Source organism: Teleopsis dalmanni, chromosome 2, assembly GCF_002237135.1.
Source record: "Teleopsis dalmanni isolate 2A chromosome 2, ASM223713v2, whole genome shotgun sequence".
In the NCBI taxonomy this organism is placed as follows: Eukaryota; Metazoa; Arthropoda; class Insecta; order Diptera; family Diopsidae; genus Teleopsis; species Teleopsis dalmanni.
The window spans coordinates 152532597-152550801 of record NC_051847.1 but is presented as its reverse complement, the minus strand read 5'-3'; the positions used below and the strand labels follow the sequence as shown (position 1 = coordinate 152550801).

General features: G+C 28.0%; 3 protein-coding genes across 4 annotated transcripts in view; 1 reads left to right on the top strand and 2 right to left on the bottom strand.

Moving 5' to 3' along the window:
• The first annotated feature begins 3992 nt into the window (after window positions 1-3992).
• LOC119679844 (vasotab) lies at window positions 3993-8817 on the top strand. The gene is made up of 3 exons (XM_038092414.1): window positions 3993-4146; window positions 8376-8570; window positions 8638-8817. Exons 1-3 carry the CDS (start codon window positions 4119-4121, stop codon window positions 8694-8696), a joined length of 282 nt encoding a protein of 93 aa, XP_037948342.1. The 5' UTR covers window positions 3993-4118; the 3' UTR covers window positions 8697-8817.
• A 100-nt stretch (window positions 8818-8917) lies between these two features.
• On the bottom strand, window positions 8918-12406 carry LOC119679843 (iron-sulfur cluster assembly scaffold protein IscU). Its single transcript, XM_038092413.1, has 3 exons — window positions 12160-12406; window positions 11474-11988; window positions 8918-9142 (listed from the first exon to the last, which is right to left on the bottom strand). Exons 1-2 carry the CDS (start codon window positions 12247-12249, stop codon window positions 11611-11613), a joined length of 468 nt encoding a protein of 155 aa, XP_037948341.1. The 5' UTR covers window positions 12250-12406; the 3' UTR covers window positions 8918-9142; window positions 11474-11610.
• Window positions 12407-14190: 1784 nt separating this feature from the next.
• The window catches only part of LOC119678857 (saccharopine dehydrogenase-like oxidoreductase), a 33871-nt gene continuing 29856 nt past the window's right edge, over window positions 14191-18205 (bottom strand). The window contains exons 4-10 of one of the 2 annotated variants that reach the window (XM_038090935.1): window positions 15785-15942; window positions 15594-15719; window positions 15294-15528; window positions 15036-15225; window positions 14835-14981; window positions 14399-14770; window positions 14191-14335 (exon numbers count right to left, since the gene is read on the bottom strand). In XM_038090935.1, the coding sequence (XP_037946863.1) occupies window positions 14236-14335; window positions 14399-14770; window positions 14835-14981; window positions 15036-15225; window positions 15294-15528; window positions 15594-15719; window positions 15785-15942 (1328 nt within the window). In that variant the 3' untranslated portion in view covers window positions 14191-14235. The remainder of the gene's footprint in view (window positions 14336-14398; window positions 14771-14834; window positions 14982-15035; window positions 15226-15293; window positions 15529-15593; window positions 15720-15784; window positions 15943-18205) is intronic. The other variant, XM_038090936.1, reaches the window with a different exon arrangement.

Below are 18205 nucleotides of genomic sequence, written 5' to 3'. Positions count from 1 at the left end.
TGTTATATATATTAAGTCGAAATTATTTTTTTCCGCATTTAAAATCGATCTTTTATCTCTATTTAGCATACAACTTTGTTCCTAATCTGCGATGTTGTTCTTTCGAATACTGCACCACAATACATAACAGAAGTAATTTTTGTATGAAACGGCTTTTGTGACCCCAGTCACAAAGTTTACCGCTAACCTCGCCTCCGTTCATCTGCTCTAACCCTACTCCCTTCTTAATAACCCAATTTCCCTAATGTACGCCCTTGCTTTCTGGCTTAGATAAATCTAGCTCGCTAGGTACTAAATCTCTTTTTTCTCCTCTCTCCTCTGATTACTGGAATGACGTTTTCACAATGCTGTGGAAATCTTCTCCATTCATTCCTAAGAGGTGGTTTAGTGGGTTCAAGTCTCACATGGTGGCTTTCGATGCTTCCACCTACAGTCAGACAGTAAACCAAGTCTTAAACATGACATATATGATGTGTCAGTAATGATACCGCAATATTGAGTTGGCTGTGCTTTAGTTGAAAATCGCCAACATTATTTTCAGTCTTATATAAATCTACTAAAGACATTTTGGTCTTATGTTTATAGCAAAAATATTTTTTTAGCAGTTTCTTAATATGAACTTCTTCGCTGATTTCTAGGTATTAACAGCTACAATTGCAACATCTTTTAGTGTGAAGTCTTATGCAAACTTGCCAGATCATTATCTCATCCTGATCATGTATAACCAAAGACACTCTTACGATAATTGACTTTAAAACAACGAATGGCATTTTGATCTAACAGACCATAGCATTATTTTGTCTTTCATAGTTTTGATTTATCGGTAAACCAAACACAGTATGCTTTGCAGACTGTTTAAGATCCTAGTTCTTTCATTTAATTCTTTTGGAATAAATAATTTTCAAGTCACTGGAAATGGCTTTTATAACGAATATCGGAAAAATAAAAAAATTAAGTTATTCCTAACAGCTTCAGATTTAAAAGATGTCTTTTGAGTCCTCCATGTAGGATAAGATATTAGGAAATTGGAAAGGGATTTTTATTGATTTTAATTGTAGAAACACCTTCATCGTAATTATGGAACATATTTTCAGTGTATCTATCTGCTAGTCTCATCAACTAATTTAGTGACTCTTGAGCACTTATTTACGTGATTTTTGTCACCATGAAAGAGCTCAGTAATAGATAATAGACTTTATCATTTATTAGTCTTAGAATTATTTCATAGATTTTCTGTAGAGACATTAACAGGCAATTTGTTTCAGCGATTACCTTCTTTTTAGATGTTGACTCTATCCGAATCTCTTTCAAAGATATTTCCAAGTCAAAACCCTATCAAAACTCTGCTTTTTAGATGTTGAAGTGATGGAAAATAATGGGTTGAATTCAAAATGAATCGAGGAATATTTGAACTTATGTATAGTTATTATTATTACATCATGCCTTTTTAATAAGATAAAACTTTTGTTTAATATTATTATCTTAATTTTTTTTGGTCAGACTCTGAGATTTTTCGATTTGTAAAATAGTAGTGCGGTTATTCCATAAAATTTAATGATTCCAAGAAAAATGTTCCTTCTATTCGAAAATGGTACAAGTGCTATATGTGTATATCAAATCAAAACAATTTAAATAAAAATTATTTATTTTTTTAACTGCAAAATTTAATTATTGCAAAATGGAACGGTGAAAGGTAGTATGTATGGAAGTGTGTTCTGAGCTAATCACAATTTACTAATCAAATTCATTTTGTGGTTGAATCACTGTCAACAATTATTCCTAATATAAATTCAAATAAAAGCTTAAACTCATAAATCCAAGTAGTTGATTTTTTAATATTTTAATTTTTTATTAACATGCAAATTATAGCAAAACTTTTTTATTAACAAACTGACTAAGTGTCTAATTTGCTTATTGTACTTAAGAAAACAATATCTTTATCTTTTTAATAAGATAAAACTTTTGTTTAATATTATTATCTTAATTTTTTTTGGTCAGACTCTGAGATTTTTCGATTTGTAAAATAGTAGTGCGGTTATTCCATAAAATTTAATGATTCCAAGAAAAATGTTCCTTCTATTCGAAAATGGTACAAGTGCTATATGTGTATATCAAATCAAAACAATTTAAATAAAAATTATTTATTTTTTTAACTGCAAAATTTAATTATTGCAAAATGGAACGGTGAAAGGTAGTATGTATGGAAGTGTGTTCTGAGCTAATCACAATTTACTAATCAAATTCATTTTGTGGTTGAATCACTGTCAACAATTATTCCTAATATAAATTCAAATAAAAGCTTAAACTCATAAATCCAAGTAGTTGATTTTTTAATATTTTAATTTTTATTAACATGCAAATTATAGCAAAACTTTTTTATTAACAAACTGACTAAGTGTCTAATTTGCTTATTGTACTTAAGAAAACAATAGTTTTTATTTAAATGCATACATTATATGTAGTTAGCTACATTTCTAATCGATTGTTTTGGTTCATTAGAACTACATAAAGATGAAGATGAAGACAGAGATAAACATACAGATAAAGGTTTTCGTATATGTAGGAAAGCTTCGATATGTACAACACTTCGCTGATAGATTCACATTATGAGGAGACGAGAGAACCATACGAAAAGGCAAGTTTTGCAGGTGAGGGAGATGAAGAAAATTATAAGTATAAGAAAAGAAAGAACAAAAAATAAGTGGATATTAGTCCCTACGTAATACTTATAGATTATGTCTTGATTTCTGTTAATTCAGCAATTTATTCTTTTTTCTTTCAAATTATATTGATTTCTGAGCATGTCTTGAATTTGTCTGGTAATCTTTTACAAACAGACTTTAAGTTAATAATATTTAAAATTGTTTTTTTTTGTGATTATATTTTTATATGTGTAGTAATAACTTACACATTCATGCCTTTTCGATCTTAAAGTATATACGATTAGACATTTTATACAATATTTTAATACTAAATATTATCGGTTGGAAAAATCTCTTATAGTACATTTCAGTTAAGATGGATTGTAACGGAACAACAAAATTCATCATAAACCGATTTCAACGGTTTTCTTAGTATGTAATTTTTTATTGTTTAGTGGACTTCCTAAATGAAATGGACTATACTTATAGATTGTAAAGATTATAGATTATTTGCAACTAATTACTGTTTACTGTGTATTACAAATAAACTTAGACGTGATATATAAAAATAGCTTAAGTGCTATGACTTTAATGGACGGTGGTTATATCGAATGCAATAAATTGAAATTCCCACTAAAGTCTATAGAAAATATTAACATATATCAATAAGTTTAATTTAAATTATTTTATCCTTATACAATCCAAAAATTGGTTACTTTAAAACACTCCATTATTGTAGAAACTAATTTGTTCAATCCATTCAATAAATTCATACAAAATGGTCCCGCCTACATCTGCTTAAAAAAGTAGAGCCCCTTATAATTATTTCATAATGCAATTTATTATGTATTTGACTGATAGAATTACTATCAAATTAGTTTTAATTAAATATTAACTTCTCGCAAGCTGTGATTGAATATTTGATATAAACGGATAGCTTAGCTTCCATATGACCGATTATAAATCCTTTTATGTGCTTGACATTTATTGTTCACTTTTTAATGTTTGTTTACAATAGAATTCAGCGAATTTAAATCATTTTTTATTGCCAACAATAAAAAAGAAAAAAATCATGATAATTACGGTTTTGAATAAATTAAGCGACCAGCTGGAGGCCAGTGATGTGTATCAGTCAGACACTTGTCGGTCAATTTTTTATTCTTCCATTTATACAGAATCGGCTCTCATCTATGTATTTGGTATTCTAGTGTATCTCTTATATATTAGCAGCGAAGAGCGTTCTTAACTAATTTACCTCAGCTTAGGTACACAATGCATCATTAATCTATACTTCGTGATCTCGGGTGACCGCAAAACGGTGCCTATAAATTTGTTTTACAATCTAGGCGAGAGTTTAGTTGATTATCGTGCGTTCTAAGCTATCTACTTCTCAGTACCGATCCGGTTTTATAAATATTTTGATTTTCGTTTATTAGCTTGTGACTAATTTATTATTGCATAATTTCTAATAAAAAAATGCGTTTCACACTCTGTGCTTTACTTGGTAATTTTTAAATTAGTACTTTTAAGATATTCCTATTTTAATGAAATCAATAAAATTCAAAACAACATTGTCATATTGTCTACATATCGAATCAACAAAATAAAAAAATATTTTAAAAATAAATTATTCTAAATTTTAATTACAATTCCATCACAATTATTGAATAATCTGATCTTCGTAAATCTATGTTATGCGAAGTTGTATTAATCCTAATCTGTTTATTACTATACATTGTAGATAAAAGTGATTTATATCTAAAAATAGTTGTGTTTATAAAATATGAAAAGATTACAAGGCACTCAAGATATTTTCCTATTTTATCTGAGTAACAACAATTTCATATTTCTATATACATATATGAATGTATATGTACAAACATATATGTATATATTAATATAATACAAATTATAAGAATATGATATATACATATATTGCATAAAATGAAATACCTTTTTGAACGAACTGAAATATGTAAAATCACTAATAGCAACATAATGGTTAGTATAGCTCCCATCTTCCTGGCAAACAGATGGGAAAAGTAGTGTCTCGAAGTGTCAATTTTAATGTCCCCATAAGCATGAGACTATTAAACGTAAACTAACATCTTGACAACAACTCAATTATTATTTTCACTCTGACCTTAAAAAAATAAAATTTTATCTCGGAGGTTTGGAAGAAGTTATCACAATTCTATTATATATTTGATAGATAGCCTAAGAATTGTTGAAATTTTCGAGTTCTAAAGATATATATATTAATGTGTTTTCGGAATTCTATGAACGATTTTTTCAACGTTCCGTAATAACAATAAAAGGTTAATCCATTTATAAAAGTGATTACTATAATACAATGAAGTTGAGGTTTTTAATTTGAACACCTAAAAATCTTAAGATATTTTAGGTTTTCATATTTTTTGTATTTAATAATTATATTTTTAGAAACATTCTCATCCCGAAAGAAGTTAGGTCGAAAAATGTGTGGAACTGATTTTTCCAGAAAACTTTTTCTCACTTATTAACAGTAAAGTTGCTGTAACAACTTTCAGATTTAACTTTAATGAGGTTAAATATAACTGTTTTTGTATTTTCAACTTGTATAGTTTCCACAAGAACACTGTGGAACTGGACTCGTTATATCAACCCATATTTTCTAGTAAAGAAAATTGTGCTTTAAAATTAATTTTGTCTGGAGACCTTGTTATATATTTGGGTTACCCAGAAGATAAGTGTAGTGTCTTCTACAGTGTTCCAAGAAGACACTGCAATAAACATACATATGCTTGTGATTAAAATAGTCTCTATAAATCAGCCAACTAAATTTCGTACTTAAAGTTATTAATTTGAGGAACTTTATGCTGATAAATGCTATCAGTCTCTTTAAAGCTATCTATACTTAAACATGCAATTTTTTATACTTTGCTAGGTATTTATAATTATTATTATAAGATGAAAAATTAGTTCACCTCGATCAAAGTAATATATTGTGTTATCTCTAGAAAGAGTTTTTTAAACTAACCTATACAAATTACGACTGTTATTAAACATAATAAAATCTTTTGGTTCAGGATCCATAATCTTTTTCGGTTTAATGGAAGCTGTATTGAGATACTGCACCGCTTTCCTGATAATGACGGCGCACCAGCAACTAAGATAGACGAACATTTAAATCTGCATTTCACAATATATATAGGTGCTAGGGTCCTTTAATGCCATTTTTGTAAAGTGATGGTTATCATGAGCATGTCCAATTAGGAAACACGTTAATCTTAGTTCAGATCTGTTTAGACTAAGGAACCAGTCAACATTTTTGTTGACTTGAATTAGCTGTTTAATCTGTTGCAATCTAATAAGAGAATACGCCGCAACAAGTTTGGAGTAATTGAAGTATTGAGTATTGAAGTAATTAGGGTATACTCCTTTAGAAGATTGTCGGCTATTTTGTACCATTGAATTCCTTATGAATTAACTAGGTATTTAGTGTTACGTTCTTCATACTACCCAACTTAAATATGAGATTCTTGCAATTTTAGAAAAATCTTAATTTTAATGACACAAGAACGGAAACATTTTACAAATATAAGATAATAAAATTATAGGTATGATAATTTTTATTTTTTATTTTTACTTTTAGTACTATAGGTTAGGTTAGGGTATGTCGACAATCCATTAGACGCATTGGTTCATTGTGTTACCGTAGACAGAAAATTTGTTTGCTAGTAAAAAATAAGTTTCTTTAACGAAATGTTTCGTTAATTTATACCAATATTAACGCAGATCTTTGTTAAAAATTTAAAACTAATTCTTTTGTATGAAATATTTAATTTTTCTCTAATTATTACACAGAAAAAGTGATATCTCGTTTTTCAAAATAATAATAAATATATACAATTATCTTTACTGTTTACAAATCCCATAAAGACAGCAATCAGAAACGAACAATAAATTTGCATTTCATTGAGTAATGTTTTATCATAAAAACCTATTCATTTTTATTTTATAATATTGAAGTCTTATCAAGTTCAATGCCCACCAGTAGAAATAAGGCAAGTCATTAAAAGAGATAAATTTTCATATATACATAACATACATTGTACATTAAGACAAAAAGAAGTTTATTATGTGATTTCGATTAGACTGGCAATATATACAATATAAAAATATTAAAACAAATATTAAACATTTAATTTTCGATAATATATACAATACACATGCACATACACATATATAAGTTTATTATTAGAAATGAGAATGATACCCCACGACCTATGAGATCTATTGTGTTATACATACATTGAATGTATATACAAATTTTTATTTGTGAAATCTTATTTACGTGCTCAATTGGGCAGAACTCATGCAAAAACAATAATAATATTGATCATATCATATTATATAATATCATCATAATATTATATAAACAATTAGAAAACAAAGTTCAAAATACATATGTAGGTTTGTAGAAAAAGGTAAACAAAAATGAAGCAAAGAATTCATTTCAAATAAATATATCGCAAACAGGGTTCATAGATCTAATTACAAATAATGTAATTTAGGTTAGGCCATACCAGCTCTCTCTTCGGGATCCACTTAGACCTATTGGCCCATTGTGATTATGTAATTTAATTGTGAAATAAAATTATTAAAAAAATTAATTAATTAATAATGAATGAATTTAAATAATTTTTAGTAAATAAATTTATAGAAAACAAACTTGATAGGAAACTTGATTAATAAAAACTAACAACTTAAAATCCGCAACAATAATTCTACAATAATGTGCTAAAAACACATAAACCCTGCTAATGATAAACATACTCTGGATATATATAAAGTGATGACACGCTTTATCCTGCTCCGAAATAAACAGCTTTGCGAGACACGAACTCGAATAGTGTCCAAATAAGTTGAAAAACAGTTCTACAAATTTCAAAGCAATGCCATCATCAGAAAGATCGAACACAAACGAGAGCTAACTACCATCAATATCAAAGTAACATCGAGATATCGAGATATAGTAATATCGGGTGCACACCAACAAAGTTCTCAAGAGCTCTTCGCCTAATATCTTTAAAGAAGGAAGATACTATTTTATCTTATTCTTTATTGTTTGTGTACAGAAGAAAAATGCCTTTCTCATGTAGTAAGAAATGTCCTAGTTAAAATATGATCAGTATATCGTCACATACTGAACAGTTACTTGTCATACATAAATTGGAAATTGCAATTTCTTAATTATGTCGCCTTTCTCTTCTGCTCTTCTTCTGCTCTAATGCACACACTAATTTAAGAGTTATTGATCTATGTCCTTGACCCATTGAAATGTCCAAGTACTTCTCTTCGAGTCAAACTAGTTTCAATTATCCATGCTCTTATCCCTACCATATTTTCCAAACAACCCTTTTTATCACTATACCTTCAACCAACCACATTTTAACTGAAGTATTCGATTTGTAATTCCATTTAATTCACCTGCTAATTATGTATATAGATCTCCATAGGTAGCAAATGAGTATAAGGAAAATTAGAGTCCCGTTAAAATTATGGAAAAAATATTTTTTGTTAGAAACTTTTAATAAAATATTTTTAATATTAAAAATAAATTTATGTGTGATAAATAATAAGAAAAATAAAAATAATAAATTAAAGAAAATGTTAATGCATAAATACAAAATTTAATGCATAAATACAAATTGTAAGAAAAAAATTGATTAATAAATTTTATTTTCACAGTACTGTGTTTGGTAGCTGTTGCTTTCAGCATTCCTGCTAAGGATAACAAGAAACAGGCTCCCACTTGCTCGAAGGACTGTGGAGACAAATATGATCCCTTATGCGCCAAAGCTAAGACTGGTACCAAGGAACGTTTACTCACATTTGGCAGTCCATGTGTTATGGACAACTACAATTGTGCACACAGCGACGATCGTAAATAAAAATAAATTATTTTTCATAAATTCATGAAATATTATAACCATATATTTTTGTTTTACAGAATTTGAAAAGAAATCCAATGGAGAATGCCCTGGCAACGTGAGTGTACGTTTGTCTTAGACGACATAATTTAGCACATATCCACAAATTGTGGAATTGCGAATGCATGTACCAATTTTATTATAAATGACACTATGACATTAACATATACGAAATAAACAATTATTTTTGCTTTGAATAATATGAGTGTTTTATTTATTTTAAAAATAATTAACTTGAATATTTAAATTATGTTTTTATAGCTCTAAATCTAACATTCTTATACAAAAATCAGGCTCATCTTTTTAGTTTCACATTTTAGTCGTTAGTAGACATATATTCTAATTGCATAGTTCGTTCATACATACCAATTTTCTCTACAATCTATTTTGCTTTTTTGATTTAATAATATATGAGTAAGTATTGTTTCGCAAATATATAGTTAAAAGTTATAAGCCAAGAGCCAATATTTTATTTGAATACTAAAATTTTGCCGCATCGCCGAATATGTAAGGTGTCAGCAAATTCTGTAAAGGAAAATAATTTATTATTTTAAATTATAATCAAAAAATATATATACATATGAATAGATATTAATTAGTTATTAGGTTGAAATTATTTATTATTAAAGTAATATATTCTAAAATTAAGTCATTACCGATAAAAACGCGTATTTTGAGAGCATTGAGAAAACCTATTATTTTGAGGGAATAAAAAAATTAGAAAACTGCTGGACTAAATGTATCGAACTAAAAGGTTATTATGTAGATAATGTAGAAAAATAAAATGTTTATTTTCTGAAAAAAATTTGTTTTATTCAAAAAGTCACTGACTTATCAAACCGCCCTCGTGTTTATTCTAAGTTCAGACAATAACAACCTAACTTATATATTCACATTGTAATTCTTGTAATCTTTTCAAAGGATAAAATGCTTTTAGTCTTTAGGAGAATTCGTATTTTAATCCTTACCCCTTTCCAGTCCTTGGGAAAATGCTGTAAAGTATGAACACCATAAAAATATGAATGTTTAACTCTATAAGTATGAGTTAGAGTCAACTCGTTTAAATAGTTTGTTAGAGCACAACAAACTATTTTTGACATATATATAGAATGCAATAGAGCATTCTACAAATTAATAGCTCAAGTAAATGTAATGCAATGTTGTTAAAACCCATTGGAACCTGTAAGCAGATAACATAAAATGACATACAGAAGATTACATGGGTAGAAAAGTGGATGGGTACTGGTTGAGGGTGACGTAGGGTTGGTGGTATTTTATTGAACATTAACCTGTGTTCAGACGGTGAAATCTGTCCACTTCAATGGGATGAGTCCAAAGGTAAAGTCCAATAATTCATAACACTTAATCATGAGAACCAATCAACAGAAAATGTTAAAATAGTATTAGTAATAAAAACTAATATGAAAAAAATAATTTTCATATAAAACTGAAGTTATTCTAGTCTAATTAAATTTAGGATTTTTTATATTTTTATTATATTAGGTTATTATATTATTATATTTATACTCTGATAAAATAAATACCAGTCCTAAAACTGGTTTGCAAAATTTTATTCTCACACTAATTAATTACAAACCGCCAAATAACTATTACATCATTGTAGACTACGATTATCGTTTAATTAGATAATTTTTTTATAATAAGTATATTTGAACAATCATTAACAACAAAATCGCTTTCATTTAAGTGCTGCAGTGAAATAAAAAAAAACAAAACAAAATTTGCACAGTCATTAAATTAATCTCCAGCAATTTAATATAACCGCTTATATAGAACTTATTTAGTTCGTATAGGGCTAAGTATACATTCTTAATGGATATGCTTTCCGTTATTTTAAGTGAGTTCATGTTCAAGGAGGTGCTGCTTTCTTAAACACGTCATATGGATTCATAGTTCAAAGAACAAACTTTAATATGATTTATTCTATATTTCAGCTACCTAATTTTAGAATTTGCACTAAACAATTCCATTCCAAACATTGTTATTGTGTTGTATTGGGCTAATTACTTTTAACCATTGTTATAAATAAAAATTAATTAAAAGAAATTAAATTATATCACATAAATTTTTATATAATTCTCAATATTTCGACTTTAATTTTAAGTCGTCTTTAGGAAACTTTAGTTTATGTTGGAAATAATGATAATGAAATAAAAATTAGTGTGAAATAATTTAAGTTATTTTTGTTAATTTGTATTTGTAACAATAATTAAAAGTAGTTGACCAACTAGAGACAATACAACAAAATAATTATTTTAGTAATAAAATCATAAAAATATAATAAAAGTAAAAACTAGTACAAATAAATAATAATAAAATAAAATAATAAATTAAAATAATAAAATAAAATAATAAATTAAAATAATAAAATAAAATAATAAAATAAAATATAGTAATAAAATAAAGTTATAAAACAATATATAGTCCAAATGTTCTTAAACAAATTTAATCGCACTAAAGACACATTCGCATTTATATTAATGCATTATTGATAATAGCTACCATATATGATTAAATTTAATAATAACTTGCAAAATTTAAAAATAACAATTAATGATAACTACATATTTATCAATATTTTCTAATCTCTTCTCTATAATCAATGCTTTTGAATATTTTTATCAAATAAATCAATAACAAATAAATCACACACACTCCTCGACACCGTAATATACAACAATTCCCGCATAAGTGCTTCTCACTTAAGTGCATTCCCAGTCCTAAATGCGCCATAAATAAACAAAATAAATATCCTAGGCAGCTTTCCAATAAATGTCTTAGATAATAATATTTTTATTTTTTATATATGATAAATAAAAACAAAAAGGAACTTACCTTTATAAATAACCTGCCGTCTTAAACTTTATAATATATTTCCTGCATATTTGTACCCTCCTTGTATGTAAACTAAAATTAACAAAAAAAAACTATTGAAGCAACAAAGTGCACAGCGACTTCGAGCTTCCAACAGTTTACTGTTCCTTCTTGCTTTGTTGTTTGACTTTGTAGTCAGCCAAAGCAGCCTTAATAGCGTCTTCAGCCAACATGGAGCAATGCAATTTAACAGGGGGCAAGCGCAATTCCTTGGCAATATCGGTATTCCTTAGCTTGCCAGCCTCATCAATAGTTTTTCCCTTCACCCATTCTGTGGCCAAGGAGCTGCTGGCAATAGCAGAACCGCAACCAAATGTCTTGAATTTGGCATCAATAATTTTACCATTTTCGTCAACCTTGATTTGCAGCTTCATAACATCACCGCAGGCCGGAGCACCCACTAAGCCAGTACCAACGCTGGTATCCTTTTTGTCAAGTGAGCCAACATTACGTGGATTCTCGTAGTGTTCAACCACCTAACATAGCAACAACCACAAAAAATACACGAAATTAGTTCATTTACAAATGCACTTCAAAGCACGTTTAAATAATCTTATCGCAAACAAAAATATACTTAATACTACTGTCAAAAATAAACATAAACTTTGCTTTAGCGTTTAATGGCCCCGGCTAATTTAATTACTTACATTTTCATGATAGAGACGCGCTGGTACGCTCTGTGCACGTTTTATTTGCGAAAACAATAAACGTGAAACATTAACACGTGCCAAAGACATTTTTACAATCGAATTTATAATAAATTTCAAATAAGAACAATTAATTAGAACTTGTTGTGAAATTCCTCACTCACTTCCGATATTTACTGAAAAATTTCAACTGCGTCGTGTTTATGCAACTTGACAACTCAAAATAAAAATCATATGTTGCTTGGCTAACTTGCTTGGCATACAATCTTCATATGTACTGTACAACACAATACTGGTACATTACAAAACAAAGTTACTCATAATTACACTGGGTAGTTTATATTTTACGAAAATGTGCGAAATCACAATTACGTTCAACCAACTAATAAGTAATATTGGTTTTACACAAGGTTTTTGATTATAATTTTAACTGTCAAAAATTCAGAACTAACATTTGAAATTAAAAAGTAAAAATATCGATTCAAACAACGAATCATTTTAATTTCACTGTCAAATTTATCAAATGTCCATATATATTAACTACATTCACAATTTATTTTGCACATATCATACATTATTTGCACTTATAATTCATACATATGCTATATATACACAGTTTTGTTTTATTTTGTATAAAAATTTCATTCATTCCTCAAAACCATTCACAATAGCATAAGTTTATACCGCGCTATACTGTACTACGGTAAACTGTCCAAGTTAAAATCAATGGGATTTTGTAGAAATTATGATTCAAATCTATTAATTATATATAAAACAAAAAGCATCTTCACTATTTTAGTTTAAATTAGTACGCTAAATAGAAATAGTTTACTAAATAGAAACAAAACAAATCCATTTGTATATTTTAGATATAAGCACAAATTAAATATTTACTATGAACACAGAAAAATAGCATGTACTGTGGAAGTATAAAAATATGTCACTATTATTTCAGTTTTTTATAAATGTATATACAATATTAAGCGAAAAATGTAAAACCATAATTAAAATTAAATTCTAAGTAAAAAATTAAGTATGTATTGGATTTTATTTGTGAAAGCACAACCAGAGCGAGACGAAAGTTAATTATGTTAAAAGAAGATTTTTGTATTAGAAAAAGGTTATTCACATAGCTGAAGTAATTATAATTTTGGTCGTTCAGATTGCTAACGAAATGCACCGAACAAGTAAAATAACAATCGAAGTTACGATTACTTGTGGTATGTAAATTATCTAAAAACCAAAAAAAAAACTCGTACTAAAGCCTAATACTACTAAGAAAATTTTTTTATATGAACAAAAAAAAAAAATTCGGTAATTGTAGTGAACGGATCTGTAACAACTGATGTAAAATATCTATAAATTTTAAACCCGATGATGAAATATCAGTTTGCCAGAAGATTTTAGTTAAGTTGAAGCTGGTCAACATTAAAAGTGACTATCGATCGGTCATATAATAAATAAAGAATAATCTTAAAAAAATGGAGTTATATCAATAAGTAAATACAACTTTAACGGGTTTACCATGTACCCGAATTAATTATACATGCTGAATTCCTAAAAAATCTGACAGAACATTGTGCTACAATAACAATGCTATCTAGACAACGTTGTGACGTCGAATATCTTGAAAATTTTTTAACGCGCCCAAGTTGCTTATGTTTATCTCTTTCTTATTCTATTATTCAACTTTAATTGCTTTTAAACATTTAAGTGAAGGATTTTATATTTATAGATGAAGGCCTCGATAGCCAGAGCTATGTCTATACATGTTAGTACTAGTTTTATAAACTAAACTACCACTATTAATAAATAAAAAAAACAAAATATTTATACATCTTTCTCACTCAAAGTACTACCATAACCGTTAGCCTCAGAAAACAACCATTAATCACAGACTACAACCACAGTTGGAACAACAGTTGCATCACACAATCCATGATTTATTTTAATTTTTTAACAACATTTTATCGATATTTATTCAAACAATATGTATTTATATAATATACTATATAGATATATTTTATATACATAAAATCATGTTAACTAATTATTCAAGAAAAGAAATTGAGCTTTTCAATTCAAAACTTCAAAAATGATTCCAGTTCCATTTCTTTCCAATAGAGTCACTATATTAGTTTCAGCAAATGCAGCACCCGGAAAATACACGCCACCTCTATAAATATGTGCCAGAAATGAAAATATTCTTTTATTAAAAAATAATTAATACAATACTTACAATGAAGGCATAAAATCACGTTCACGTAAAATTGTTAAAGCACTTGCTAAAACACAAAGAGGGCTTGCTTTATAGAAGGGATTATTACCTTGTATTTTTATAGTCATTCGTTTCCTTGGAAGACCCCACTGACTGAGAAACTGTGTATTAGTTAAGTTTGCCTCATCATCTATACTAGACCAACCAACTGCATTTAATGTTATGTCAAATATTAAATTCTCAGAATAGAATTCTTTGGGGCCATCGTGTGACGCATAACCAAGAGAAAAAATGCGCGGATATTTCAACAAAAAAATTCGCATCCATTGGAAACGACAGAGCACAGCTAAAGTCACGTTCCATATAATGAATGTCAATGTCATAATGAAATATCTAGAGAGAAAAGAATAAACAATTAGAACAAATGCTCAACCAGGTCGTAAGGAAGAGAACTAGCCGGAAAGCAATATAGTTATTTATTTGAATTGGTCTCTTATGATCCTTTTTATACATATAGTATTGCGAGTTTTCAACAATTTGTTGATCCAAAAAAGGATAAGCCGCAGAGTGCCCACCAATGACACGGTTCTTATGAATACCAAATCTAAAAATGTTATCATTTACAATGTAATTTTTAACCAAAAGAAAATACGTTTACCTAAAAGTGGTTTTTGGTTCCAGATTTCGAAATTCTCGCACTTTAGCCATGTGATGCGCTCTAAAACTTCGAAAAATTCTACTACAGTTTTTCAAAAAACTCTCCCATAAACTTGCAGATATAATTGGTTGGCATATGATTGGAGCAGTGGTATCATAACGAGTGTGAGCTTCTACAGAATTCACAGTACCTATAAAAATAGTTATAAAAATGAACATAAAATGTGATATTAGCGATGACAGCAAAATTTTTGAATACCATCAAAGTTATCTCTTAAAAAGTTAAAGCCAACGTCCATTGGTAAACCTTTAAAACCACAGGCAAATATTATGTATACGTTTCGTCTCTTTGCTTCTTCGTGATATTTCAATTGTAATAATTCCAAAAAATGGACATCATTACATATATCTACGTAATGAGTACGAGTTGAAAGGCATGATTTTATTATATCTTCTGCAGTGCGGTTATATGATCCGCAGCAATTTATAAGCACCTGTAATATACAACAAATTCTTAAGAGGATTGAAATCCTGTAATGAGAAACGGTGTATGTGTTACCTGGCATTTTGATGTCATCTTTTTGAGAGAAGTTGTATTCGATGTATCTGCAATGAATACTCTGCACCTCTTATAACTGCCCTCGTTTTTACCATTGATTTCGAGTAATAGATTATTTAGTTTTTCCTAATATAAGTGTAATAAGTTTATCTTAATTTTTAATGTTTATTTAAAATTTTTTGTGAAAGCACCTTATCACGTCCACCAAAACCCCATTTCCCAGAACATATCATACTCGCAGCCATAAGAACAGTATTTTTGCCATGAAAACCAGTTGCACCATATATAATAAAATCGAGTCTATCAAATAAGCGTGAGAGCGAATGACCCAATGACGGACGCATTTTTCCTAAGAGTAATATTATCATTGAAGTAACAATTCTTGTATTATAGTTTTAATTATTAACTGTTTTAGAATGTGCTTAGCTACAAGTTTTTAATAAACATATAAGAATGCAATTATTATATAAAAAGTGTTGTTTTTGATTAGAAAAAGTTACACAAAGTCATACATTACTTATAGCAAATTATAAACAATTAATTTGTTAGATTCTATCAAATGCAAGTCCATAGTATGTTTCCGCTGTTAACTTAATAAATGTAACTTATTAAGCAAATTTTGTTAACCATACAAATAAAAGTAACGAAAATTATATATGCAACACTTGAAAATAAATTTTAAAATATTTTTCATATGTTTTATATTTAAAATTTAAACAAGCAAGAGTTTAGCTATAAATAAATGCATTGAGAAGTAAATGTTTAGTAAAATCTTTATTTTTATTAATTGAATATGTAATGGATATATAAGATATATATACATATATATATATATAGAAAAGAATTAAAATATCAATTATATATTTAATTTATTGTGGAATATATTATTAAGTGAAGTTTATTTAAACCAACAGAAGCTCTCTTAGAACTGTCAACACATAAAAACTTTTTCAATGGAAACTTATGTTAATGGAGACGATAAAATCTTAAACTTATTTAAGTAACTTACTAAGTAAGCTCTGGAAAAATGGTATTAAAGTGTATTAGTCCACTTCCACTTGATATGTAAAGCTAATATATATTATAATCATATTAAAAATCTTACCTACACTAGCTAGATCTTTGCAAGATTTAAGTTCAAATGCAAAAAAAATGCAAATGTATTTTTGAATTTCACTTTCAAACAAAAATTTGTTTGTAAAAAAATTGAGCGTGTATATAGAAATTATGCCAAAGTCTAACCAGTGTAGACGCAGAATAACGCGTGAGCTGCGTTTCTTCAAAATAAAATTAATTCTTTTATATAAAATGGCATCTTCGATTTAATTATTACAAGAGCTATTATAAAAATTTATTAAAAAATTTGTGAATTCTTACATTTTTTACCATATTTCTTTTCCTCAAAATTTGATGTTTATTTTACTCTTTGAAAATTATTCATATATAATTATTCATAATATTATTCATACCTAATTTTGTATATTTTCCACCATTCTTTCAAAATAATGTATAAAATCTAATTTCATTTACTATATAAAAAATAAAAACTATAAAAAAAATATGATATATAATAAACATTTGTTTCAAGATGTTCACACGTATATTACTAATGCAGAATTTTGCTTCGCTTTGGTCTCGGGAGTCTTTAAAATAATTTACCGTACATTATTTTCGAACGTACTGTACAAATTTTTCGAACTTCGAATTCGTACGAAACCGACATTTGTTTTTGTTTACATTTGGACAAATGCCGATTGTCAAGAAAACAACTGATTCTTATTTGCAAACGACACGTATATGTACATCATACAAATTTAATTATTTAAATAACAAATGTCTTGTGAAATTATTAGTCGTAAACAATTAAACATACAATCAACATGAAGTCTCTCTTTCTTAAAATAGTATTAATATTCGCAGTGTTGGGATCATTGGGTGCAAATAAATCAGATAATAATACGTTTGTTGCAACGAAAGAATGGCAAGAAATAAAAGAAGGTATATTATATATAAAAAGTGATTTCATTGTGAATTAAGTGATTAGCATAACATTATTTAAATTTTATAGGTCAAAAAATACCACCCGGTCTCCATGTGCGTATAAATTTAACAACATTGAAAAAAGAAGCAAAGCTACTTGAAAATAATGACAGTGAGGAATCCAATAAAAGTGAAAACCATGCACTCTCTGCTTTACCAGAAGAAGCTATTTCTACCTCTTCACCATCCGACGCCAAATCACCCACAAAATCAAAAACCAAACATTTACTTTCTGACGCATTAAAGAGAGCACCAAGAGATGCTTTGGCTGTGGAACACTCGCCGCAAGCTTTTCAAAAAATAAAAAAAGATTATAAAATGATTAAAGAAACCTATGATGAAATGCGTAAACACTTTAAAACTGATGCTGAAATAATTACGAAAATTGTGCAGAATGTTGTGAACGTAACTACTCAGGATTCATATGTAATGGAACCAGAACATAAAATAAAATGGAAAATGGATGCACTTAACAATTTGTATCATATGGTTGACCAAATTGACAATGGTGTGCTATTCGTTCAAATAGGGGGTTTAGAGAAGGTTTTGCTTCCGATCATTGTAAATGAAAC

Excerpts from the sequence above, each read along its gene's own strand:
- LOC119679844 (XM_038092414.1), top strand. The coding sequence starts at position 4,119 with ATGCGTTTCACACTCTGTGCTTTACTTG. Across the intron at positions 4,147-8,375 it reads CACACTCTGTGCTTTACTTG|TACTGTGTTTGGTAGCTGTT; the intron begins GTAATTTTTAAA and ends TTATTTTCACAG. Across the intron at positions 8,571-8,637 it reads TTGTGCACACAGCGACGATC|AATTTGAAAAGAAATCCAAT; the intron begins GTAAATAAAAAT and ends TTTGTTTTACAG.
- LOC119679843 (XM_038092413.1), bottom strand. The coding sequence starts at position 12,249 with ATGTCTTTGGCACGTGTTAATGTTTCACGTTTATTGTTTTCGCAAATA. Across the intron at positions 11,989-12,159 it reads CGCGTCTCTATCATGAAAAT|GTGGTTGAACACTACGAGAA; the intron begins GTAAGTAATTAA and ends TTGCTATGTTAG.